Here is a 25,984-nt window from a genome sequence, read left to right on the forward strand (position 1 = left end):
TAAAGGAAAAGTAGTTTAAACACTGTTTTATGAGTAATCAGCTAGAATTGTACTTCGAATAAACAAGGAGTAGAAATGGGATAACCCCGTGCATATTTTGTTGGCGCTATATAAATAATAATAAATAATATAAATACACAGACCATGCTCATTGCGATATTGATAGAAAGTAAAGACGATACCTGAATGGAGGCAGGGAGAACAAACGGGTCTTACATTAGAGTTTGCCACGCACACCTGGTACTTCCTTGCAAATACCGGTCAATGCGGTCGGCAAGCTATTAAGGATTTCGGTTGTGTATCCTTTACTGTATCCTTTACTAGTACTGAAGTATTCTGTATTTAGCACGTTACTGCTTTTGTGCTTTATGCGTGTCTTACCCAATGTTTTTTGTAACTCTAGACATCCCTTTTTACCCTGCCGGTAATCAAAAGTGATCTATATACCTTCAAAATCCAAAAATGGAGAAAGCATTTATTTTAATTATTATTTATTTTATTTTTTTTATTAATTATTACAATATTATAAATTCCAGTCAGAGATTCAGATAAATAGAAAATTTACAAATTCAAGCAGAACTTGGTTTGATTTATACATATATTTACAAATTAGCTTTGTGTTCTGTAGCATCAGGGGGTAGAGCTATTAAAAAACAAAAAACACAAAAAAAATGGGTCAAAGGAGATGCAGTAAATTGTTCTTTACAAAAAGTAGTTGTGGTGAACGCCATTTGCCAGCTACCGCAGTATTGGAAGATTTTTCAACCTGTTAAACAAAAGAAATATTAGCAATCTGTAATTATGGTTTGCACAATCACCAACGTCCCCTGATGCTCCAACTATAAACTGGCACAGCATTCCAAATACTGAAACAAAATGCAGGATAATCGATAATTCTATGACCCAATAAAAACTGAAACAAAATAATTATATTTATATATATATATATATATATATATATATATATATATATATATAGAAAGGTAGAAAATGATAGCACTCCCAGGACTCCAATTTAAGATTTAACTTTTAATCATTAGTAAAATAAAAAAATCGACGTTTCAGTCTGCCATTTGCAGACTTTCATCAGGACTAACACAAACAAGACTGGTACACACAGAAATAAAAACAAGCAATTAGCTTACCCACCACCGGAATACACTCCCACTCCCTGTCTGTCCGGTCCGAAAAACGCGCGGGTTCCGCCGTCGGTCACGTGTGCGTGCGTGACGTCATCACGTGGCGTCGGCGTCATTACCGCGTCACGTGATCGGCCGGAATACAGCTTCATTGGGAGGCTGTTGCTATGCGACCAAAGTGTCCATAGCAACTAAAATAAACATAAACACTGCTCGAGGGACATTTGCATAATATGTATATCGGTTATAACCCCAACAATCTGTCCAATCTAATTCATTATCAAAATATGTGATACACCTCTAGCCCTTGATAAAATATGTACATAAAGTACTAAATGTAAAGGCAGAACAGGCTTATCAATAGATTTAACGACCAAGCAAAGCAGGCATGTGAATCAAACCAGAGAGGATCTGGAAGCCAAGAAAGAAAGTAACAATATATAATAATAATGATAATTTGCATGAGCTCAACATCTAAACGTTACAGGGTAATTAATGACACTGGCAGTCATACATCAAACACCTATGTATCCATATCCAACTATATTGCAACCCATAAATAAAAAAAAAGGAGCTACTGCAAAGCTAGGGATATCCACCAAGTGGAAATTAAAGCAAATAAAGAATTTTATAGTGGGAGGATGTCTCTCCCCAAATATATACAACACAATAATCTGTACAAAAGTACCAGGGGAACGAGCAGTACCCTAGTTAGTAGGGAAGCTAGGGTGTATGCCTATCCCCCAGGGTGGGCATTACTTCCCCCATTCTGCCTCCGCAGGGTACATAGATGTACAAATAAGTAAAGAAAAATAGGTACCATACAAATATACCCAACAACGTAACTGACTAATAATCTCAGTCCTAAAGCAGTGTATTTGAACTATACCGAGCTCTTGAATATACAGGGCACAGCCCTAGTGGGCAATAACACTAAAGGTATCATAATGACCTCAGATAGTACACAACGGTGTAACGGGCCTTACAGGAGACCTCTACATCACAACACGCTGGGCCATAGAGGTGGGACCTAGACCCATTGGATGGGTACCAAACTCCCACCACAGCTAGTGTTAGAGTGAGCATATCATAGAAAAGCAGACAGTGAATACTTCTCATTCAAGCCATTGGGGTGGACAGTTTGTAATGTCCTGATCCAGTATAGCTCCCTCTGTAAGAGCATCTTTTTGCGGTCGCCTCCCCTTCTGGGCATGGGAACATGATCGATGGCCATCAATTTCATAGATGGAAGAGTATGTCCTAATTCGAGGAAGTGTTTGGCAACCGGTAGCTCGGATTTATTATCCCTGTATGCCGTCCTAATGCTTGACCTATGATTCCGTACTCTCTCTCTCAAGGGTAGATCGGTCTTTCCAATGTAGGTAAGCCCGCACGGACATACTAGTTTGTAGACCACAAAGTCACTCGTGCACGTTAGACGATGTTGTATTCGATAACTAGTGCCAGTGTGTGGATGGGTGAAAGTTTTACCCGGGATCATGTGTCCACAGGTTACGCAACCAAGGCAGCGATAGCAACCCAGGTTCTGTGCCGTTTTATCCTTCAGGTAACAATGTGTAGGGTCCGTCTTTACTAGTAGATCCTTCAGGTTTTATTTATTTTGTAACAGATCATTGGTGGTTGTTGGAAAATGGCCGGTAGCGTGACATCGTTTCTTAGTATTCTCCAGTTGTCATGGATAATGTCCCTGAATTTCAATGATGACGTAGTATATGTAGTGGGGAACACCAGTCTCTTGGGCTGAGTCGTGGAAGATGAGGTGTCAATGGTTGTAAGGCATCTATTGAGGGCTTTCTGTAGCACATAGCTACTGTATCCCCGCTCACGGAATTTATGCCACATACTCTTAAGTTGTTCTTGGGCATTGTTGAAATTAGAATTATTTCGCAGCACCCGGAGAAATTGAGAATAAGGTAATGAGTTTTTTAATGCTGTCGGATGGAAACTATTTGCTTGTAATAGCATGTTACGATCCGTGGGTTTGGAGTATAGTGTGTAGGCCAGACTGGAGTCTACACGTGTTACTCTGACATCCAAAAAGTCCACTGAAGATGCATCCACCACCGCTGTGAGTTCTATATTAGACGTACAAGTGTTGATCTGTGCAATCATCTGTTCCACCTCCACTGCGTCCCCCTTAACTAGCATGAAAATGTCGTCGATATAACGGACATATAATAGGATACGGTCTTTGTAGGGTTCCAAGATATAGTTGGTCTCAAAGTTGAACATGTAACCATTAGCATACATGGGTGCCATAGCAGCACCCATGGATGTTCCTGCAATTTGTCTGTACCATTCAGATTTAAATCTGAAATAGTTTTGAGATAGGACAATGTCCAGTATTTCCAACGTGAATTCTATTGAGGGACCAGTGTAGTATGTGGACGTGGCTAGAATAGATCTCATTGCCTCAATCCCTTCTTGATGCGGTATAACTGTATATAGGCTTTTCACATCACAAGTCACTAGGACTATAGGTTCAGAGGGTAGATGCATGTCGGACAATCGCTTAATGAAGCTTGGAGTGTCTTTAATGCATGTTGAGAGATGTTCTATAGTTTCCTTAAATAGATGGTCCAACCATTTTGCCAATGGTTCCAATACGCCCCCTATTGCAGATACAATGGGGCGTCCAGGTGGTGTCTCTCTGTTCTTGTGCACTTTGGGCAGTGTATATAACACTGGGGTTCTAGGTGCTGTTGACTGCAGGTATGCAAATAGTTCCATAGAGATGTGATTGGAGTGCAAGCCTCGTAGTAAGCAAGTTTCAATCAGATGGATCACTTGTTCCGTAGGGTCATTTGGCAATCTGAGATAAGTCGATTGATCAGAGAGTTGTCCCAAAATCTCAGAGCGGTAATTAGAATAATTTTGAATGACAATACCGCCACCCTTGTCAGCTGGCCTAATGACGATGGTCTTGTCAGTAGCCAGTGACTTAATTATTGCTCGATCCTTTTGTGTACAATTGGAGTGGTGTGGGGAACTTTCCTTCAGATAGTCAGATGACTCTTTGTGCACTGAACGCAGAAACGTCTTAATGGAAGCCTGATTGGGCATGGGATCAAATGTGCTCTTCTTCCTAAATTGAGCAGACCGGGTAGGGCAGTCAGTGGATTTGGACTTAAAGAAATCCTTAAGCCTTAATGAGCGGCCGAATTTGTACAATTCCACCTCCCAGTTTAATGGACTTGGTTTAGAGGTGGGGACAAAGGATAGTCCCTTGCTTAATAGGCTCACTTCATCTGTTGATAAAATTCTTGATGATAAATTAAAGATAGGGGCTATCTCTGCTGGCGGGGGGGTCTGCCTCTTCCCCCAAAAGATACGCCCTTGCTGACCACGTCTTGTGATGTGTCTATGCCTGACACACCGTGTCTGCTCTGATACCGTGTCCGTATACCCGTGTCCTCTGATGACGATGTCCCTAAAAAAAGGTTGTGATGTGCCAGTCGCACCACCCTGTTGTCGTGTAGATCTTTGTTCACGAGGGTATTCTGATTCGGACGTAGATTCACCAGAGGTTTTATCAATAGTATATTGTCTAGGCTTTCTAATAGGTCTCCGTTTCTTTATAAAGTATGGTTGATCGTTCTTCCCACTCAGCCACCTGTACACTCGGTGCTCCTTATAGTCTGTGGTTACTTTGTCTTGTTTTTCTCTTTTAAACCTTACCAGATCTGTTTTGTAATTTTTTATGTTTTCATTAAGCTTCAATAGAGTCGGTGCAGATTCCACTGCTGTACCCTGCGGAGGCAGAATGGGGGAAGTAATGCCCACCCTGGGGGATAGGCATACACCCTAGCTTCCCTACTAACTAGGGTACTGCTCGTTCCCCTGGTACTTTTGTACAGATTATTGTGTTGTATATATTTGGGGAGAGACATCCTCCCACTATACAATTCTTTATTTGCTTTAATTTCCACTTGGTGGATATCCCTAGCTTTGCAGTAGCTCCTTTTTTTTGATTTATGGGTTGCAATATAGTTGGATATGGATACATAGGTGTTTGATGTATGACTGCCAGTGTCATTAATTACCCTGTAACGTTTAGATGTTGAGCTCATGCAAGTTATCATTATTATTATATATTGTTACTTTATCTTTCTTGGCTTCCAGATCCTCTCTGGTTTGATTCACATGCCTGCTTTGCTTGGTCGTTAAATCTATTGATAAGCCTGTTCTGCCTTTACATTTAGTACTTTATGTACATATTTTATCAAGGGCTAGAGGTGTATCACATATTTTGATAATGAATTAGATTGGACAGATTGTTGGGGTTATAATCGATATACATATTATGCAAATGTCCCTCGAGCAGTGTTTATGTTTATTTTAGTTGCTATGGACACTTTGGTCGCATAGCAACAGCCTCCCAATGAAGCTGTATTCCGGCCGATCACGTGACGCGGTAATGACGCCGACGCCACGTGATGACGTCACGCACGCACACGTGACCGACGGCGGAACCCGCGCGTTTTTCGGACCGGACAGACAGGGAGTGGGAGTGTATTCCGGTGGTGGGTAAGCTAATTGCTTGTTTTTATTTCTGTATATATGTGTGTACCAGTCTTGTTTGTGTTAGTCCTGATGAAAGTCTGCAAATGGCAGACTGAAACGTCGATTTTTTTATTTTACTAATGATTAAAAGTTAAATCTTAAATTGGAGTCCTGGGAGTGCTATCATTTTCTACCTTTCGGCTTGACAAGCACCGGGCAAGTATTTCCACTATATGGAGTGCAAGATTATTTTCCATTTTTATATATATATATATATATATATATATATGAGAGAGCGAGAATCTCTACTTATACGGTCTACGTTGCAGTTTATGTTTATTAGAAGATCATTTAAACCAAACTTTTTATTTTCTTTTTTTAAAATGTAATTTGTTAGCAGAGGATGATGAAATGTGCTTTAGTCTGTTCCATTAATCTCAGATGAGAGCAATCTGTGGCACCGAGTGAGCCAACAATTCTCTAATGATTGCCGTGTGCCAGTAAAACACAAGATGGATGACTCATTTAAAACCTGTCCCAGTCCTAGTTATTTTATCAATCCTATACCATGAGAAGGTAAAAGAAGATCTATGATCCCTTCATTTATTATCCCCCGGGAGGTGCTGTGGACAGAGATCACCAACCTTTTTAATAGTTCCTTTGGGGTTAGTTCCACTGCCTGCTCTGAATCACTATGACTTGTGCTGCTGTCTCCGGTGTCAGAACTGCTCGCCTCTTTATTACGGTGCTTTTTATGTTTTTGCTTCTTGTGCTTTCTTTTCTGTAAAACAAAATAAAATTCATTAATTATGTGCAAATTAAATAGTTAGACATTCAATTCCTCCCAAAATATGGAGCTTAAAATGACTCTATAGTCACCCAGACCCCTTCATTATTATTATTACTAGAACAATGAATTGGTCTGGGTCCAGTGTCCCTGTACGGTTAATCATTGCAGTTTTTTTTTTTAAAGTGTAATGTTTATATTGGGTTATATCCACTCGTAGTTGCTGTCAGAATGACTTAGTAAAAATCTCTAACGTAACTCTGATACTCCATATAAAAGCATTGATTCAATGTTTTCCTATTGAAAACGTTTGAATGTGCTTGTCGCGCATGCACCGCCTGGACAGGACCTTTGCCTCCTCTGTGATGTCACTGGGTGAGGAGAGCTAAGCAGCACGGAGGGAGCCATGGTGCTGGAACAAGGAAAGTTTAAAAAATAATAATAATAATGAAAATAGATTTTAACCCTTTCAGTTACATTTCTTAAGCTAAATAAATCAAAATTTTATTTAAATTCTAAAGAAAATAAAAAAAAAATCACCTTTTCTTTCTTGTGTTTATGGTCTTTTTTCACCTTGCGTTTTTCTTTGTTCTTTTTCACTTTCTGTTTTTTAATTGGTTGATCCATACTCGTTGACGGAGCTGCATCAGACTTCCCAGAATTGCCTGAAATACAACACACATACAGTTGCTAATGTATCTAATATAGTACGATAAAAACAGATCATAATTTATTTCGTTGAATGTTGTAAACATATATCGGAGGATTAAGATTAAAGACTCATCTAATCTTAGACTTCTTCCAGTGAACAGTACATAAAAAGCACCTCAAGCTTTCCTTTACTTTCTGGCTGGATAGGACACATCATAGCAGTACTGTATGTACAGTGTAAATTGCAAGGAAAGAGTTCAAAGCTGCCAACTAGGCACCGGCTTAGATAGGGTCATTGGCCTCTCTCGGGCAAAGCAGTTGCCAAGACCTCAAATTCTATCATTCTGAGCACAATTCGAAAACTGGGTAATCACTAGGGATCGACGGATAGTGATTTTTTTTTTTTTAAAAGCAGATACCGATAATCTGTGAACTTTCAGATACCGATATTCCCATAGAAAAGGATTGAATAATGTGTTTCCGATGGGGAAATCCTAATGCAAGCGCAGCTATTTCCGCACATGCACATTAGGTCACAGATAAGTGACAGAAGGGATTATTAACCCAAGTTAACCCATTGGACATAATACAGAAAAAAACATGTTTCCCCCCTCTCCTCTTCTCTGTATGATTGATCACTGCTCAGCTCATTTCCAGCAGCAGCACCACATATCCAGTACTGGGGGGGGGCTTGTTATTATCAATTGTATAGTGCCATTATGTTACCCACTACAATACACAATGCTTTATTGCCATTTGTATAGTGCTAGTATACTACCCACTCCCACTGCTTTATTATCAATGTATAGTGCCAATATACTACTAAGGGCTTTATCATCACTTATAATATAGTGCCAATATATACCCAGAGCTTTATCATCATATAGGGTCATGTGCTATCCACCACCACCACCCTCCCCTCCTCACTCACTACCAGGGGCTTTATTATCGTTTATAAGATAGTGCCAATATATACCCCAGAGCTTTATTAACATATAATACCATGTGCCATATCCACCCCCCCCCCCTTAACTGACTAACTATGTTTATTGGAGTAAAGAAAATTACTTTTTACAGACCAGAAGGATAAAATTGGCAAACCAGTTGGCACACAATCGGCAGAGCAGACTAGACACTAGGTAGAAAAAAAAGGTAGCCACACAGCACTACTTCAGGCCCGGGTCTCAAGCTCCTCTCTAAATGTCTCGCGATTCACGTGCCTGGTTTTGTTGCATGGAGCGTTGCTTTGGTAACCGTCGGGACCGCTTTGACGGCCAGGGCTCGTGAATCGCAAGACTCGGAGAGAGGACAGATCGGGCGCGTGCGCTAGACTCATTATCGACAAGATTATAGGCAGATACCGATAATTAAAAAAAAAAAAAAAACTGAATATGGGCAAAAGCGATAAAATCGGTCGATCCCTAGTAATCACCACGGAATTTAACAGAATATTCCTTCACATTTCCCTACAGATTGAACTTTACACCAGAATTGTTCTCTATATATAATTCCTGTTAAGTCACGGACATTTTCTTATTAAACAGTCCAGTGTCTAAAGACGTGCCATAACAGTGTATAAAAATATCACACAGATAAGAAATGATCACTTTATTATCAAAGTTTTATGGTGCATAACTAGGACACCACTAAAAACACGACAAGCATCCAAGTATGCAATAAAAAGTTAATTTAGACAAAGCTTGTTTCTTGCTGCTATGTAGTACCAGATATCACCACTGCTGTCAGTATACAGCTCTTTCTGAAAGGTGATTAAAGCTACTCTAGACTGGTCTGAAAAACACTCTTGAGTTCTGCCTCCGATATAGAACTGTATGTAGGAAACAACATCATAGAATAGAGTTCCTCAAATCTTTGAATTCGATGGTGTGAATAGGGTGAAACTGTCAATTATGCCGCACTCATATTTAGTTTGGATGCTGAATGTACAATACATAAAAATTACAGAGAATAGGACATTAACATAGCAGTAAACATACTGTTTTCCAGAGTTTAACTATTCCTAGTATACTTTAAATATATAAAGTGTCCAGAGGTTATAAAAAATACAACCAGAGTGTAACGAATCCATGAGTCCTGGGTATACAGCACTTTGTGACCAACAGATAGTGTATATGTTACAGGCAAGATTATTATATTCAGAAACAATAATAAAAAAGGATATCACTTCCTTATCCACTGTATAATAATAATAATATAAAATATCATGGGTGAAAGGGGGCAGTGTGAACTTACATGAGGCCGATGTAGGAGGCAGCCTAGGACCAAATTCTTCATCCAAAGTCCTCTTCTCCTGAATCTCCTCCACCTCTGGGATGACAGGCTTTTCTAGCACATGCAATGCAGGAACTGAATCTACATAAAACAATGAAGACAATTCCCATCATCTTACAGAAACAATATGTTGAAAATCACAGCAAAATGGGCATGCCGTTTACAATGCATAACCACATTTACGAAGGTACCTATCACACTTATAAATTCAGTATGGCTTTAGTTTTTTTTCTTCAGTAACAGAGTGGTTAATTTCCATAACACATCTCTGCTGTGTTAGGAAAAACCCAGATCACAATTGGCCCACTTTAAAAAGACGAGCAGTTGACTAACAATTTCTTTTAAATAGCTTTTATTTCTTAAGATATAAAACTACGTGACAGTAGAACGAGCCCTAATGAGATTTAGGTATCAGCTGATAACTATAAGTTTGATATGGGTTGGTACCAATTCGTTATTTAAGATACCTTGCCTGGATGTTGGGGCATGGCATATAAATAAAGTGAATACATGCCCAAATAACACAGTTAATGGGATAAAGGAACCAAGACTTGTCACTTCCCAGCTTTAAATAAGGCCCTAGATCCAAATAAGGTTTAGATCCATTCAGTTGCAATTAGTCAGTAAAATATAAACTGACAGCCTGCATTGACATATGACCTGAGTTTTGTCTGAAATCATGTATTTAAATTTTATACTACTGGAGCAGGCCTGCACAACCTGTGGCCCCCCAGATGTTTTGAACTACAGCTCACATGATTCCCTGTTTCATTCATGGGTGTTTTAGTTCAAAACATCTGGGAGGGGGGTGGGGAGGTGCAGGTTGTGCAAGCCTGTGCTACAGAGACACTGGCAACTCCTAATTGAACAAGTTGTTTCTCTAGTGAAAATCCACCAATTTTAAAAAGAAATAAATCTAGTAAATAGAAATGTGCATCCGTGTCACTTTCCCCAATATTGTAACTAGTTTTAGTAATGAGAAGACACCGTGAACATAACTAAAGCAGCTCTGAAATGGTTAAAAGATACAATGGGATGATTTAACATGCATTCATTCCCTGCTTAGGGAAAGGTTTTCAGGAAAATATTTATCTGCTTCTCCATTCTTTCACTTTAGAAGAAATTATCTGGATGCAAAAATTAATAGTGTTCCATGAACCAGATTTAAGCAATATTCTGAACCAAAGATTTTAATCTAACTAAGTTATAAAATGTAGCTGTAATTACCACTAGGATGTGACCTTTCTCTTAGTGAAGATATACATCCTGGAATAGTTACACCGTCAAGGAAGGTTACAGATTTGAAATTCCCCTTGAATTTACTCTGAATCCCTTACAATTCACACTTTAGTGAATAAATAACCCCTTTAATGTGGTTTAATGTGCCTACAAGAAGTGAAGTTAGCTGGGAATTGTTTTATCCTGTTTGTACAAGTAAATATAACTGTTTAATGGTCTGTTAACAAGCCCTTTTAATACAATGCTTACTCATTTAAATCAATGACTGCTGTATTACATACGTTGCTTTCAAAAGAGGTTCGCTCTTCCTGATCTCAAACATGTGAGTGTTCTGAAAGCTGAGAGACTTACTGTAACTACAGGTATGGTGACAATATGACACAGGAATGTGCACATAAAAATACTTTAAAAGGACAACATGCTTTGATTTCCATCACACTGTATGTTTTAATTATGGGATTACTAAGCACTTGGTCCTTTTGATTACTGAAGGAGTGGCTGCTGTAAGCATCACAAGCTGTCACCCACCTTGTGCAGTGGATGATGGCACCATAGGTTCAGTAATAGAAGCCTCTTTCGGAACAGCAGGAGATTCATCTTCACTCTCGTCCTCTGACGAGGAAGATTTTTCATCAGATGAATCGGCAAATATAGCTTTGAATATATCTATTGATGGCCTTTCTTCAACTTCGTCGTGTTCTTGTAGCGGATCTGTGTGATCGGTGGCAGCCTAAATAAAATAATTACTGTATTAAAGTTGAAAGATAAGCGCAGTCCAAATCAGAGAGACGTCCAGAGCTCAGGTAGATAATGATTTTGCTTCTAACAAACTTTGCCACTTTGGATTAAAAATCCCCCTTTGAATTCTCCCACCAGTTCCATAATTGAGCAGTCTATGGCCCCTTTCTGCTCTACACAAGCTGCCTGTGTTAGTATAACAATGTCCTCCAGGTGAACAGTAAGTGATGATAGTTGGAAAGACGGATATTGGCTAAAATTAAGCAGGTATTATCCTCACCTTCACTGGTGGTGTCGAGGTTTCTGATCTTTTCTTATTTTCCTCTGCTGGGTTCAAATCTTCCTTCTTAACTATTTCACTTCGTGTCTGACTTATAAACTCACTGATTGAATCTTTTTTCTCTGAAGTAGACTGGTCCCATCTAGAAGACTTCTTAGGTTCTAAAATGATGGATAGCAATTATTACAGAAGAAACACAGTTAAGAGGTTAAAATAATTTAGTAACTGGGTTAAATGAAGTTTTGCAATGAATAGATAGGGTTGCCTGGGGTACCCCCATTGACAGCAATGGCTCGGCTTAGAGAGATTTAGTATGTGATGCAGATACATACTGATTTCAGCTGCTGCCTCTGAAGGCTTGTTTCTTGTGATATCCACATGTGGATTTGAAGTTTCAGGAACAGTCAGGAAGTTGAACACAGAAAACTTGTCCCGTTTTACTTTTGGTAGCCCAATGATAGTTGACCTTAGGGAGAGAAAAATACGTTACGATTTGATTTCAAATGCATTACCTTCAAATGATTATTTGGATTCAACTGATCTGCAGACCATTTAAATCTACACATTGTTTAAAAAAGAAATTGTAAAGCTGAAGAAATGTGTAGATGTAAACTTTTAATGAAAGATCTCTGCACAATTGTAAACCAATGGCCATACAATTGCGTAATAAAGTTCACATATCCCAAAGAATAATGGGATCACAAGCGCACCACACTCACCATGATCCAATGAACAGTAATCAGCAGCCAGTATTATTAAACGTTACGGACCGCATTTGTGAACTGTGCAATCTCAGTGTGGAATAATGCTGAATATTTCCCAGTCTTTTTGGGTAATGGCTGAAATTACAATTTGTTCTGACTTGCGCTGTTGGTAGGGGAAGCCCTGGGAATAATGTTAGATTTTGAATAAGACACGGATATAATCTGCATTTAATCTACTTGGAATGAAACAGCTCGTGTGATAGAATACTCTCAAGGGTGTACTGAGAAACATTAAAAGCTATTGGTGGTATAACTAAAGCTGTGGTTTAGGTTATTAAGCCAAAAGGAACCAGATCAATTTCTTGCAGTTCTCTGCAGCCAAGAACCCGTGGGTAGAGAGATCCAAGTCACCAGTTTATTTAAGTAGGAACAGGGTATAAAATACACCATTATATCTGAACACTCCATGTAAAATGACACAGAGGAGCAGGAAAGGAAATCTCGGCCAGCATTGTCACAGCATACACTACATCACTGCCAAGGAAGCAGTTTGGACAATTAACTATCCAGCTCCTTCTCCCCAAATGCTTCAGCAGAAAGGCCACAAGTGCCTGAGATTTACTGGACACAACTGGGGTAGGTAACTATCATTGCATCCTAGATATTGTATTCTGCCACAGAGTAACAAAAAGCTGCCAACAATAACAAGTATCTAGGAAGCGGTACTTAATTTGTGAGTCTACGTGAAGCCAGTAGATAAAATAACCCTTGTGTCATCACTCATAGTATTAATATTAAAAGGTTACATTCTGACATACCAGCCTTTTGAAGTGGCACAGCCAGGGCACTAATGCAAATAAACTTACATCTCCCATGATCCCTGTATCATCAGGGGCATGCTCCAAACTCACAAAATCAATTCTTACTAAATTAAATAGAAAGAACATAATAAAACTTGGCAATAAGATTTGCACAAAGACTATAAGTGATTCTCTCTCTCTCTTGGAAAAAGTGTGGTTGAAAATCTCTTCCACCTAAAGTAAGTGGATAGTGAATACATTGCTGAACGCAAATACACACACCACTCAAGCCATAAGACTGGCTTTTCCCACAGAAATCTCACTTTAAGAGTGCTCTCCCTACTGCAAGGGATTCTGGGTAGGCGTATGCAAATGAGCTCAACAAAGATCCATATTTTTGCCTCATAAAGGATAAAACTTGATGACTTGTTCAGAATACATTATTGTTACTGATGATAACTAACTGCTTCCCATTTGGGAACATAATGATACAAATAGTGTGGATTTTGGGACCCTTGTGATAACAGCATTTTTTTAGATTAAAAGGAATAGTCCGAAAGGAATACTTCAAACACTTAACACACTTTAGCTTGCAGAAGTGCGTGTCCTCTTTCCCCCCCAGCATTTTACAAAGTGCAGATTTCAATATAAACAGCAGGTCCAGTTACTTCCTGGTTGATTAGCTCAGTGGAGCTAAACTCAAGAGGCAGCAATTGCTCAGAGCACCCGCCTTGCAAAGACTTCTCACTGAGCTGCACTGGGAAGTCAGTGATTGGCAGTCACAGAAAGTCGGGGTGGGGTTAGATGGGAGGGCTTGCAAAGGTTGCAGATAAGAGATCTGAAGCTTTTGCATGGTGTTTTATATATGCTCCCAATGAGAAAGAACACAATCAAATGCATGCATGTTTTCATTGGGGCATCTACTAAACAGCGATATATACATATTTTCTGTTGGGCCAGTGGGGTGTCCCTTTAAGGCATATCTGGTGTTCAGGTGTTTGTTTTCAGTATACATACATAAGATGGAATGGAATGTCAGACAACACAGGGAGCGACTGCATTCCTTAAAAAAAAAAGAAGAAGAAAAAAAGAACCAACAGAGAGGCTCCATGACATTGTTTCAAAGTGTGAGATCGACGTGAGGTGGAAATCGCGAGCACCCATTGTTTTAACACAGTAATGAGAAACTCTGCAAGACAGAGACACAGAGGTCGAGTGTTCCTCTACAATTAAACATGTCTGGGCATGTTCCACTCATCTAAACAAGCAGAACAAACTCGCCTTCACAGAAAAGCTTACCCTGGATAAGGATCGGGGATGTTAAACCTCTTACACAGCAATTTGTCCGGGTGCCACTCAAACTTGTCTCTCGTCAGTTTACCAAACATTTTCATTTTTACAGCGGAAGCTTTGTCATTCAGATCACCCTGTTTGACAGACGTAAAGAAAACATGCAATTAAATGTGATCACCGTGTCTGGCTACGTGAACGGAAGCTTTTCCTAGCAAGCAGGGACTCTACTGATCTGTTAATGAACCCAAACTCATTAACTGTAACGTCTATACAACTTTCAGGGTCCTTTTGTACTCCATGACATTCTGATCTGTTTGGGACCATTAAGGATGTAACATTGGCCCTTAACGAGTTAAAGAGGAGACTGAACTTGCCATTTTAAACTCCTTCAGGCTACCAGGCTCTTTTACTGGCCGAAAATCACTGTCAAAAGCCAATATCCAGCAATTTAAACTGTAATAAGGAGAGCAAACTCATGGGGGCAAAGTTACTACAACACTGACTATAACTAATGGATTATGGATAGCTCGCAAGTACAAGTCTTTCTCTAACATCAGAACAGAGGGCGAGATATATTCTACATGGTTTTGAGTTTCTTGTACTTGAAATGGGTGTAAGTTGATTTTTTTCCTTCTGGCTGGTATGAGATATGAGATGCGATCATTTTCAGGTTATAGGGTCAATGAAACTTCTTGTGCTTGATCTTTAAAGGACCACTATAGGCACCCAGACCACTTCAGTTCATTAAAGTGGTCTGGGTGCCAGGTCCATCTAGGGTTAACCCTGCAGCTGTAAACATAGCAGTATCAGAGAAACTGCTATGTTTATATTAGGGTTAATCCAGCCTCTAGTGGCTGTCTCATTGACAGCCGCTAGAGGCGCTTCCGCGCTTCTCACTGTGAAAATCACAGTGAGAAGACGCTGACGTCCATAGGGAAGCATTGAGAAATGCTTTCCTAAAGACTGATTGAATACGCATGCGGCTCTTGCCCCCTACAGCCTGGCGGGAGGGGGGGACCTAAAGACCCTATAGTGATGTAGAATTATTAAAAAACCTTATTGTACTTGTATTCAATTATTGCACTAACTCCATTTTAACCTTATACTGTGACAATCCTCCATTTTGTCCTCCTAACCTGACTTATTCATTTTAAAATTACATTACATGACAGTATTTCTCAGCACATCTAATACAATAGACAAGGACAGTATTCTCCATTAGGATATGACTAACCCAGGAACTGTTGAATTTCCCCTAACTCGCAACATAATATAATTTAAAGGCCATGAGAACACAGTAGTAATGAAATGTTCTATTCATAAGAGACCTTGCACCTAACCACGAGATTTGACATTCACCGACCGAGTAAAATGACGCTCAAGACCCCTTGTCCCCCACCCGTGTCCGGAAAAGTACCACCTCTTGGTGGGTGGACACGGAACTAACCACTTAGCCTTTGATCCAATTAATTATATTGATAGGTGGACACTAACCCAGACACTTAACAATTAATCCAATTAATGATGTTTATTCACTGATATCTTGATAATCAATGATGACGAAAATGTCTCTTAAAAGGGCCTGCGCGCCCGCTGATTCTGCACTTGCCAATAAATTTCCTCGAAGTTATTTTAACCTGAACTCCGTGTGTCAGACTGAATTACTTCAGCGTATATACGCAATTCAATTCTCTTTAATTTGGACAGGAACAGATAGACACTTAAACATTTTGGTTTACTGAAAAAGTACCATAACAACTTTGGCGCCCGAACAGGGACTCCGGGCTATGTCTGGCCGGTGAGCCGTCCTAAGGAAGACAAGGGTGGACGGAGGAATCCAGGGGGAAGGAAAGGGAGACTGATCACCTCCAGTTACACGGTAGAGACTTCTGCAGAGCCACCGGTACGTTCCGGCCCCTTTGATTGACCCGTCCACGTGTCTGTGACTGCTTCCCGGGAGGACATCAAAGACAGGTAATATCTTGCCCGGAGTCTTATTACCCATTTGTTACCTGCATTTAGTCTATCTGTTGCCTGGGTGTGTCTAGTTTGGTTGCCCGGGCTGAATGTTTATTTGTTTCCCCTTTTTGGGATAAAGGGGGGGTGGACCCGTGGTAGTTTGCTTGAGGGTCCTGTGTTTGTCTGTTTTCCCCTTTTTGGGATAAAGGGGGGGTGGACCCGGGGGATTTGCCTGGGGTCCTGTTGCCTGTTTTACTCCTTTTAGGAGCCACGTGTTTGTGGCTGTAGGGAAAAAGGGGGGTTGACCTGTGGATGTGTTCCTGGGGGTCTTCTTTGCCTGTTTACTTCTTTTAGGAGCCTCGTGGCTGTGGCTGTAAGGAAAAAGGAGTTTGTGGAATTGTGGGATCTGTGTAGAATCATAGTTTCCTGTGATCCAATTTTGTGTCACTTTGATAGCCTAGCTAGCTTCACTGTGCGCTTTCGGACCATCCAGCTCTAGTTGAGTTGGGGACGTCCTGACCCGGACCATCCAGCTCTAGTTGAGTTGGGGACGTCCTGACCCGGACCCTTCGGCTCTAGTTGAGTTGAAAGGTCCACTGATTATTTTAACTGTGATAGGAGACTTAGCCTTGTGGCAGGGGACTCAGTTTCCTGGGGGGATTCAGGCAGGCATTGCTTGTTTTCCGCATCACGTGGTAGTGAGACTTATAGAGTGGGTTTTATAAGGGCACTACGGGAGTGAGGGTGGCGTGGCCACTTTAAGTGGACTGCTGTAACGAGGGAGGCTAGAAAGGATTTCGGACCGGTGTTAGCTGTTATCCTTGGCCGCTGGTAGTGAGACTTGAGGAAGTCATTCTCCGAGCGGGGACACTACGAGGTTGAGAAAGGTGACTTTGGAGTAAGCACATGTAGAAGGAAAGGGATTACTGTTGATTTCATTTGAACTGTGATGCATGCACTGTATTTCAATTGTATTGTTGTCTTGTTTGTTTAATGTGGAGTCATTTAAACTCCTGTATCTGTCTCTAAGGATTTTTCTTCCCTTACTCTTTACCTTTTCTACACTTCCTGTACTATTGTACTATCCACTCCCATTCCTCTTAATAGAGAAGTGATTGGTCACACACTTCTCACCTCGCTCCAATCCGTGTCTACCACCCCGGGTAGGCGGATTCAGTGACTAGTCTACGTTTTGGGAAGACGCACTTGAGAAAGACCCACGATTCTCAGGTGGCAGTCGAGCATTGTAGACGTTCTGGTTCAATTTTCCTTATCTTTCCCTATATCTGGGACGCTGGTGTAGGGGAGAAGGGATTATGGGGCAGGATTTAGGTAAGCCCAGTAAGGGCTGGTTAGCATGTGATTTAGTTGATGACAGAGAGGGTGAGGAGATGGTTAAAGGTGTTGAAAAGATTGCAAAAGTTTGTAAAATTGCTGTGCCGACATGTGGTAGATTACAACCAGAAAGTTGGCGTAGATTGTTGATGGAAAAGAAAGGCAAGCTTGCAAATTATAATTTATTAAAAACAGCTGAAGCATGGTACAGAGTAGCAAAGGCTATTCAGCAAGAAGGTTGGGTTGAGGAAGAAATAATTCACAAGGGTGTGAAATTGTTTGTGTATCATAATAATTGTGTTGCTGGGGCTCTTCCTCAGCCAGCGCCCCAAAATGGCGCCCGGGGGATGTCTATCCCAAAGGTCCAGTCAGCAATGGGAGATTGCCAGCTGACTATGTATCCCACTCCCAATCCTCCCAATCCCCATCCCGTCACCTCTCCCGTTTGCCCGGTCCTAAATTCTGATGGATCCTACTTTTCCCCTTCTCCCTCCCTAACATTCCCATCATCCTCATCCATCCCCAAGCCACCTTCTGAGTCTAATGCTAACATCTTATCTGCCATTCCTTCCTCACACTTTGTCTCCGTAGATAATCCTACCCTCCCATCTGCATCTGCCCAGTTCACTAACCCCTCCTCTCCTGCCACTGTCAATCTTGCTGATCCCACTCCGGCTCCTCCTTCTTCACCCGCCTCTACTGACTCTTCTCCACCCTCTCCCTCGCCCGCCCCGACCACAGCCCAGGTTCCCACCCCCTCTGCTAATCCCTCCCCAACCTCACTGCCCACTCCAGGTTCCGCCCCAACTCCCACCCAAATGGCCTGGCCATACCCCTTCCCATACCCCTATCCTCACTGGCCATACCCCTTTCCCCAAGCCACTCCCCAAGTTCCGGTCATGCCCAGTCCGGTTCAGTCTGCCCCGGATGTGCCCACATCCAACATGGCCGCCACGTCTTCCCTTAACCCCAATGCAACTTCCTTCCCCGCCTCCAATATGGCGGCCCCCAGCCATTCAGCACCCCTGATGCCGGTGCTTCCCGGTGATTACCGGTCCCAAGATTATGACCCAATGGCAACTCCCGCCTCCGGAGCTCCCTCCTATCCCCCGGCCCTGTCTCCTCAGGTGATCCCCTCACGCAGAAGGTCCCAGATAATAGAGCTAGATGAGGGAGAGGATGACAGGCTGTCCCAGGTTTCAATGGAGGCTGCGAGAGCCCACCGTTCTATTGAAGATCCCTTCGGCCATCAGGGTCGGGGAGAACAGGCCCCTCCTAAATATGTCGCTTTTAACCCCACACAAGCTAGTGCTTTAATGAAATCTCTCCCTGACCCAGAGAAACAGCCTATGCCTTTTTACCGAGGGATAGTTCAGATACAAAAGACTTATTCCGCCGCCTGGCGTGACCTACTGAGCATTTGTGCTATTAAAGCAGGGGATGCATATTGGCCCAGCATGGCCCGCCACCTCAGTACAGATCTGCTTACAAGTGATGTTGATTATCCCTCCGGAGTAACCTTTTGCAATCAATTGAGAGATTGGGCTAAGGATAAACTTGCAGATCAAGCTGCTGGCCTTACTGATGTTATGCAAGAAAAAGGAGAATCAGTGGAAAGGTTTCATGCAAGATTATATCAAATGTTTACAGATTTGGGATTTGATCTCACTGACAAAATTCATTCACAAATGCTATCAGGTGCGTTTGTCCAAGGTGTTAAAGATTCCATACGCAAGGGAATCATTGCTGCACGCCCTGAATACAAGGTTGTTCCCCTAGATACGTTACTCCTAGTTGCTAGAGGTTTGGAATCTGCCCAAACCCCCAGAAGACCCAATTCAGCTCCTCTCATGGTGGCCCGTGCCACCCCCATCACCCCTGGCACCAAGGGTGTCAAGTTAGAGGACGTATCATGTTTTAATTGTGGGGCTAAGGGACACTACAGAAGTGACTGTCCAGAACCCAAAAGGGAACCGGGGGAGCCCAAAAAGTTTCCTACAGGGGAGCCCAAAAAGTTTCCCAAGCCTGCCCCGGCCCCTAAGACCATGAAAACGGTTCCAATTGTTGAGGAACCAGATGATGACTAGGAAATTGGCAAACCTGTGTCATTAACCCCTGTCATGGCAGTGTTTACAGGGGATAAGGGAGGGGGGCCACTTGCCACAGTAACTTTACCCATTGAAGGCCAACCTACCACATTTCTTATTGACACAGGCGCAGCCCGAAGTGTTCTCAGAGAACAAGACCTGCCAGACCCATCTTTCTTGTCAAGTATTGATGTCTCCTGTGTTGGAGTGGATGGCCAACCGAGACACAGTCCTCTAACAACCCCTCTGCGGGTTGGCACAAGCTTACTTGCTCGTTTTGTAGTTTCCTCCACATGCCCAATTAACCTGTTAGGCGCTGATGTCCTTTCACGCCTACAGGCGTCTATAACCTTCACTCCAGATGGACAGGTAGAAATGTCTACACCTCTATCTGTTTCTGACACTTCAGCCCTGTGCTCCATACCTTTGATGCTGCAATTAGATATATCCAATGAGCAAGCAGCAGAACCTAGGTCCAATTTCCCAGATGAGTTAAAAACTCAGGTGCCTGCTAAGTTATGGTCCTCAGGCCCAGAGGATATAGGTCATCTAAATGTCCCACCTGTGGTGGTTAAGCTTATCCCAGGAGCTAAGTTACCAAGGAAACCACAATATCCTCTAAAACCAGCACAGGCTGCAGCCATTTCTATTCACATCAAAGCGCTCCTGGAAAAGGGTGCTTTAGTGGAGTGTAAATCAGAATGTAATACTCCATTATTTCCTGTGAAGAAAAAGACTCTAAAAGGTGAGCCAGTAAAGTACAGGATGGTTCAGGATCTCCGTGCAGTCAATGAAGCCACTGTCCTGGACACTCCTCTTGTACCAAACCCCCATACCCTGCTCTCTGGCGTCCCACCTTCTGCAAAATACTTCACAGTCATTGATCTAGCTAATGCCTTTTTCAGTGTTCCTCTAGATCCATCCTGTCAATACCTGTTCGCTTTCACCCATGAAATGCAACAATATACATGGACTGTCATGCCCCAAGGGGCACAAAATTCTCCAAGTCAATTTGCCAAAGCCATGTGTACTATTCTTGACCCATGGCAAGCTGAACATCCAGAAGTTGTTTTACTCCAGTATGTGGATGATTTGTTGCTCTGTGGAGATGATATACCCACTACTGAAAAGTGTTCAATTAGTCTCCTTCGCTATTTGGCAGAACAAGGATGCAAAGCTTCACTTCTCAAGCTGCAATTCTGTCAACCTTCTGTGATTTTCCTTGGACATTGCCTATCTCAAGGTACCAGACATCTCACTCGGGACCGAGTCAGAACAATTCTGGACATTCAACCCCCAAGGACTTCAAAATCTCTTCATGCCTTCTTAGGCCTCATTTCCTACTGCAGAGCATGGATCCCAGAGGCCTCTCTGCTTATGCAACCTCTCTACGATGCACTCAAGTCAGATCCATTCGGCCTGACCAACGAAGCTCTGGAAAATTTCAAATCTCTTAAGCGTGCCATTGCTTCTGCTCCTGCCTTGGGCCTACCTGATTACTCCAAACCTTTCAAATTATTTGTCTCTGAAAGACAAGGCCACGCAACAGGAGTTCTCACCCAAACTAATGACTTAAGAGGCCGCCAGAGGCCTATTGGATATTTCTCATGTCAACTGGACATTGTGGCCAGAGGGACCCCTTCCTGTCTCAGGGCTGTTTTTGCTGCAAGAGAGCTCATAGAAAGAACCTCAGACCTGGTCCTTGGCCACCCCCTGGTTGTTTTGGCCCCTCATGACATTTCTGCCATCATCAACCAAGTCCAGCTCAAGCACGTGTCTCCAGCCAGACACCTACGCCTGCAGTGCCATCTTCTTCTACCTGACAACATTTCCATCCAAAGATGTCAAGTTCTTAACCCATCCACTCTTCTTCCACTCCCTGAGGGGGGTATCTATTATGGATTTATCACAGATGAAACCTACATTTACCTGCTTTGTGGATGTATCAAGAAAGTCATGCATCCACATTTGACATTTTATGAAGATGAAAAGCCTCTCTGTGAAGGCCCAGATTACGCCTTCTGTACCATGTGGTACAAACCAGACATTACTCCCGAGCCTTGCTATGAAGATGAGCTCTACCATTGGACTGATGTTAAGCTCACTGCTCAAGATTTCTATTGTGACTCTGAAGGCAATAGCATGGTCTTGGTCCAATTACCTCAACAACTTAACTACCTTTACCGCCATTGGGATACTGCTATCCCACATATTCCTGTTACCAAATTGAAGACAAAGTCATGGAATGATCTTGGGCCCATGGCAAAGTTATGGGCCACCATGGATGAAGAACAGCTACAGGAAAATGGTATTGTCAAATACCCAACAACTGACCTTCTGGAAGCATGGCCACGTCACTTCCTAGAAAAAGAATTTAAAGACCTAGTTATAACAAATGACTATGACCCAGAAACTCCTCATGACTGTTTCGAACAGATGAAAATGGAAACAGTACACTTACCAACTGTGCATGAGAATCCATTACCGGATCCGGATTTTACTCTGTTTGTGGACGGTTCAAGATATGCTGATGAAGAAGGAAAATACCATACAGGATATGCCGTAACCACAACAGGGGAAGTTCTCAAGTCATCACCTCTACCGCCAGCAATGTCTGCGCAAGAAGCTGAATTGCAAGCCCTGACGTCAGCATGCAAGATTTCCAAGGGAAAGCGTGCCAACATCTATACAGATTCAAGATATGCTCTGGGTGTGGCACATGACTTCGGCCTCATTTGGAAGACAAGAGGATTTCTTACCACTGCCGGTACACCAGTCAAACACAGCTCTGCAATCAAGGAACTAATGGATGCCCTCCTACTCCCTGAAGAAGTGGCCGTTTTGAAAGTAAAGGCACATGGGAAATTGGATTCAGATGAAGCAAAGGGCAACCATTTGGCTGATCAGGCTGCTAAGCAAGCAGCCAGAGATTTGCAGGAAGTGGACGAAGAAGTGTCCGGTCAAGAAGAAGAAGTTCCTATCTTTACCTTACAAACTCTTCCTACTGACCTAAGAATTCTACGAGAACAACAAGCTACAATTACCCCTGAAGAAATCCAGAAATGGAAGAAGAAAGGAGCTGTCCTAAAGGACGGAATTTACTACAACAATTCTAAATTTTGCCTTCCAAGAAGCTTGTACCCAGCAGTTGTCCAATGGGCCCATGGGCCTGCACATCTGTCAAAAGACCTAATGGCCGCCCTCATTCAAAAATATTATGAAGCACCTGGAATCACAACCCTGATCAACAGCTTCTGCAGGGCCTGTGTCATTTGTGCAAAATGTAATCCAGGAAGACCAATCAAGGTGCCTGCAAAGCACCTAGCAAAACCCATGTACCCATTCCAGAGAATTCAAATTGATCATATCCAAATGCCCAAGAGTGGGTCTCATGAATATGCACTAGTAATGGTGGATATGTTCTCAGGCTGGCCAGAAGCCTACCCTGTAGCCAATATCACTGCAAAAACAACCGCAAGACGCCTACTTACAGACATTGTATGTAGATTTGGACTTCCAGAAGTCATTGAAAGTGATCAAGGCCCAGCCTTTACAGCAACAGTGACTAAAGAAATTTGGACTGCTCTGGGAGTGACCCTAGCCTTCCACACCCCTTACCACCCACAAAGTAGTGGTAAAGTAGAGCGCATGAATGGCACTCTAAAAGCCAGAATGTTAAAAATGTCACAAGAAACAAAAATGCCCTGGCCAGAAAGTCTGTCAATAGCTTTGTTCAGCGTTAGGCACACACCTAGAGGGAAACACTCGTTATCCCCATATGAAATTCTATTTGGGACAGCACCCAGGCTAGGTTGTTATTATCCACAGCAGTTACAGCTTCAATCAGATGTTTTAGTAGACTATGTAACTGAACTTGCAAGTGCCTTGAACAAAATACATGCCCAAGTTTTCTCTTCAATTCCAGATCCTGATTTGAACACAGGTACCCATAACCTGCTTCCCGGAGATTGGGTTCTGGTTAAGAAGTTCGTGCGGAAAAGCTCCCTGGAACCAAGATTTGACGGGCCATTCCAAGTTCTCCTGATCACCGCAACTTCCGTCAAATTGGCCGGCAGGCCACATTGGATCCACGCTTCCCACTGCAAGAAGTCTCCTGCCCCAGAGGAAGCAGATACCGCACAACCATGTACCTCTGGTACATTGTCTCCTTAATTAGTTTAATTAAGGCCCAGCAAGTAGCCATCACTAAAGATGCTAGTGGGTACACCTTCTGGTATAATTCATCATGTACCCGTGTGGCTACCTATACCTTTGATTATTGTGACATCGTAGAATGCCCATTCACTACAACACAGATCCAGAATATCTATAGAGATATCCCTCATGCAAAAGATCCATATGTTTGTGTAGTTGACAAACAATGGGGACATGATTGTGGCCATTGGGGGGCGGCGGGATGGAATGCCGGGCCTTCCTGGGGCTACAAGCCAAAAAGTGCCTTATCTAAAGTAGATGATCATGGTAGGTCCCTCCTTCAAAGAATGACTCTGAGAAAGCCTGGAGGAGGCACACCAATGAAATTAATTCTTAATGTTGAGCATCCAAGCCCAACAGATGCAGACCAGTATGTATTGGGAATGTACTGGAAAAAGGGTTCCTATACTAAATTAGGGCATTTCTACCTTAAAGATATGTGCAATTCCCCTGAGTGGCGAGGAGCTACTCATATGGTCACAAATCCATTAAAACCACACATCCAGTCCTTTAAGGACATGATGGCCATTGCTAACCCCACCTTTGAAGATACTATGGCCGCTGAAACAGGTTTTAATGATGTTAACCTATGGTTAGAATGGATGAAATATAATGCCAACAAACATAACCGAACCGCATGCTATGTGTGTGGTGGTGCCCGGCCTCATCTGGGCACTGTACCCTTAACCCTGCCAGTAGATGATGAAAAATGCATTTTAAGTCTTTTTGCCTACCAATATAATTTCAACAGGTCTCAATGTCAAGCATGGACAACGGAGTATCCTCTTATAGCCAAAAATGTAAGACCTCCTCATGGTGTTACTGTATATAAAGGTAATTACACTTGCTATGCCAAACATGATGGGATTGGTAAATTTGTGGGTAACTTTCGCGCAGGTTATTGTAGTACATATAGAACTGTTCCTGTACGTTTGCTGCAGCAGCACACTAGGTCACTGGGAGATATTTACTGGTTGTGTGGGGATTTACAGTTAAGATCCAGAATGGACACAGAGTGGTGGGGGGAGTGTACATTGGCTAAGGTCATTATGCCTATACACATTATTTCTGACACACACACCAACACCCATGAGTCCAGCCACACTAAGGCCAAGCGTGAAGCCCCAGTAAAAGGAAGTTTTGACCCTCACATTTACATTGATGCCATTGGGGTGCCTAGGGGGGTACCCAATGAATTTAAAGCAAGAGATGAAGTTGCTGCAGGATTTGAATCAATTTTTACCATAGTTACTGCAAACAAGAACTTAAATTGGATAAACTACATTTATTACAATCAACAGCGTTTTGTTAATTACACCAGAGATGCCCTCCAGGGATTAGCCGAACAATTGCAGGCAACATCCCAAATGGCCTTCCAAAATAGAATAGCCCTGGATATGATCCTAGCCGAAAAAGGAGGGGTATGTAAAATTTTGCCCGACACCATGACATGTTGTACCTACATCCCAGAAAACACAGGTCCTAATGGTAAAGTTACATTAGCCATAGCAAAATTAAATGACCTCTCAGAAGAATTAAAAAGGAATTCTGGGATAAAAGATCCCTGGGACAGATGGTTTAGTTGGATGACAGGTTGGAAAAAGGCTTTAATGTATATTGGTATGGCAATACTAATTTCTTTTTTTATCTTTGCTCTTCTCTTTTGTTGTGTCTTCCCCTGCCTAAGGAAAGCTCTCACGAAGACTGTTGACCAAGCGGCACCCACTTTCACACTACTTGATGTTTATGACCAAGATTTCCAGGATCTCAACTCACCCTGTTTGCCGCTGCAATCCATCCCTTTTGATGATAAAGTGCAGGAATTCTAGGAAGGGACTAACTTAGGGACAGCATCTGTCAGTGAATGGTAAAGACCCCGTGTTGGAGAAGTGGTGGATTAGCTGCCATGGGATACCCATGGGTGTGAAGTGTTCGAGAGCC

The 25,984-nt window shown here is 42.3% G+C and overlaps 1 protein-coding gene across 1 annotated transcript in view; it reads right to left on the reverse strand.

The window, feature by feature from the left end:
- Nucleotides 1-521: 521 nt before the first annotated feature.
- Nucleotides 522-25,984, reverse strand: part of GPATCH1 (G-patch domain containing 1) — a 49,347-nt gene continuing 23,884 nt past the window's right edge. The window contains exons 13-20 of the mRNA XM_063437374.1: nt 14,454-14,581; nt 11,983-12,116; nt 11,651-11,811; nt 11,161-11,362; nt 9,355-9,474; nt 6,991-7,115; nt 6,308-6,444; nt 522-766 (exon numbers count right to left, since the gene is read on the reverse strand). Coding sequence (XP_063293444.1) covers nt 739-766; nt 6,308-6,444; nt 6,991-7,115; nt 9,355-9,474; nt 11,161-11,362; nt 11,651-11,811; nt 11,983-12,116; nt 14,454-14,581 — 1,035 coding nt within the window. The 3' untranslated portion in view covers nt 522-738. The remainder of the gene's footprint in view (nt 767-6,307; nt 6,445-6,990; nt 7,116-9,354; nt 9,475-11,160; nt 11,363-11,650; nt 11,812-11,982; nt 12,117-14,453; nt 14,582-25,984) is intronic.

The sequence above is a fragment of the Pelobates fuscus genome, chromosome 12 (assembly GCF_036172605.1).
Source record: "Pelobates fuscus isolate aPelFus1 chromosome 12, aPelFus1.pri, whole genome shotgun sequence".
In the NCBI taxonomy this organism is placed as follows: domain Eukaryota; kingdom Metazoa; phylum Chordata; class Amphibia; order Anura; family Pelobatidae; genus Pelobates; species Pelobates fuscus.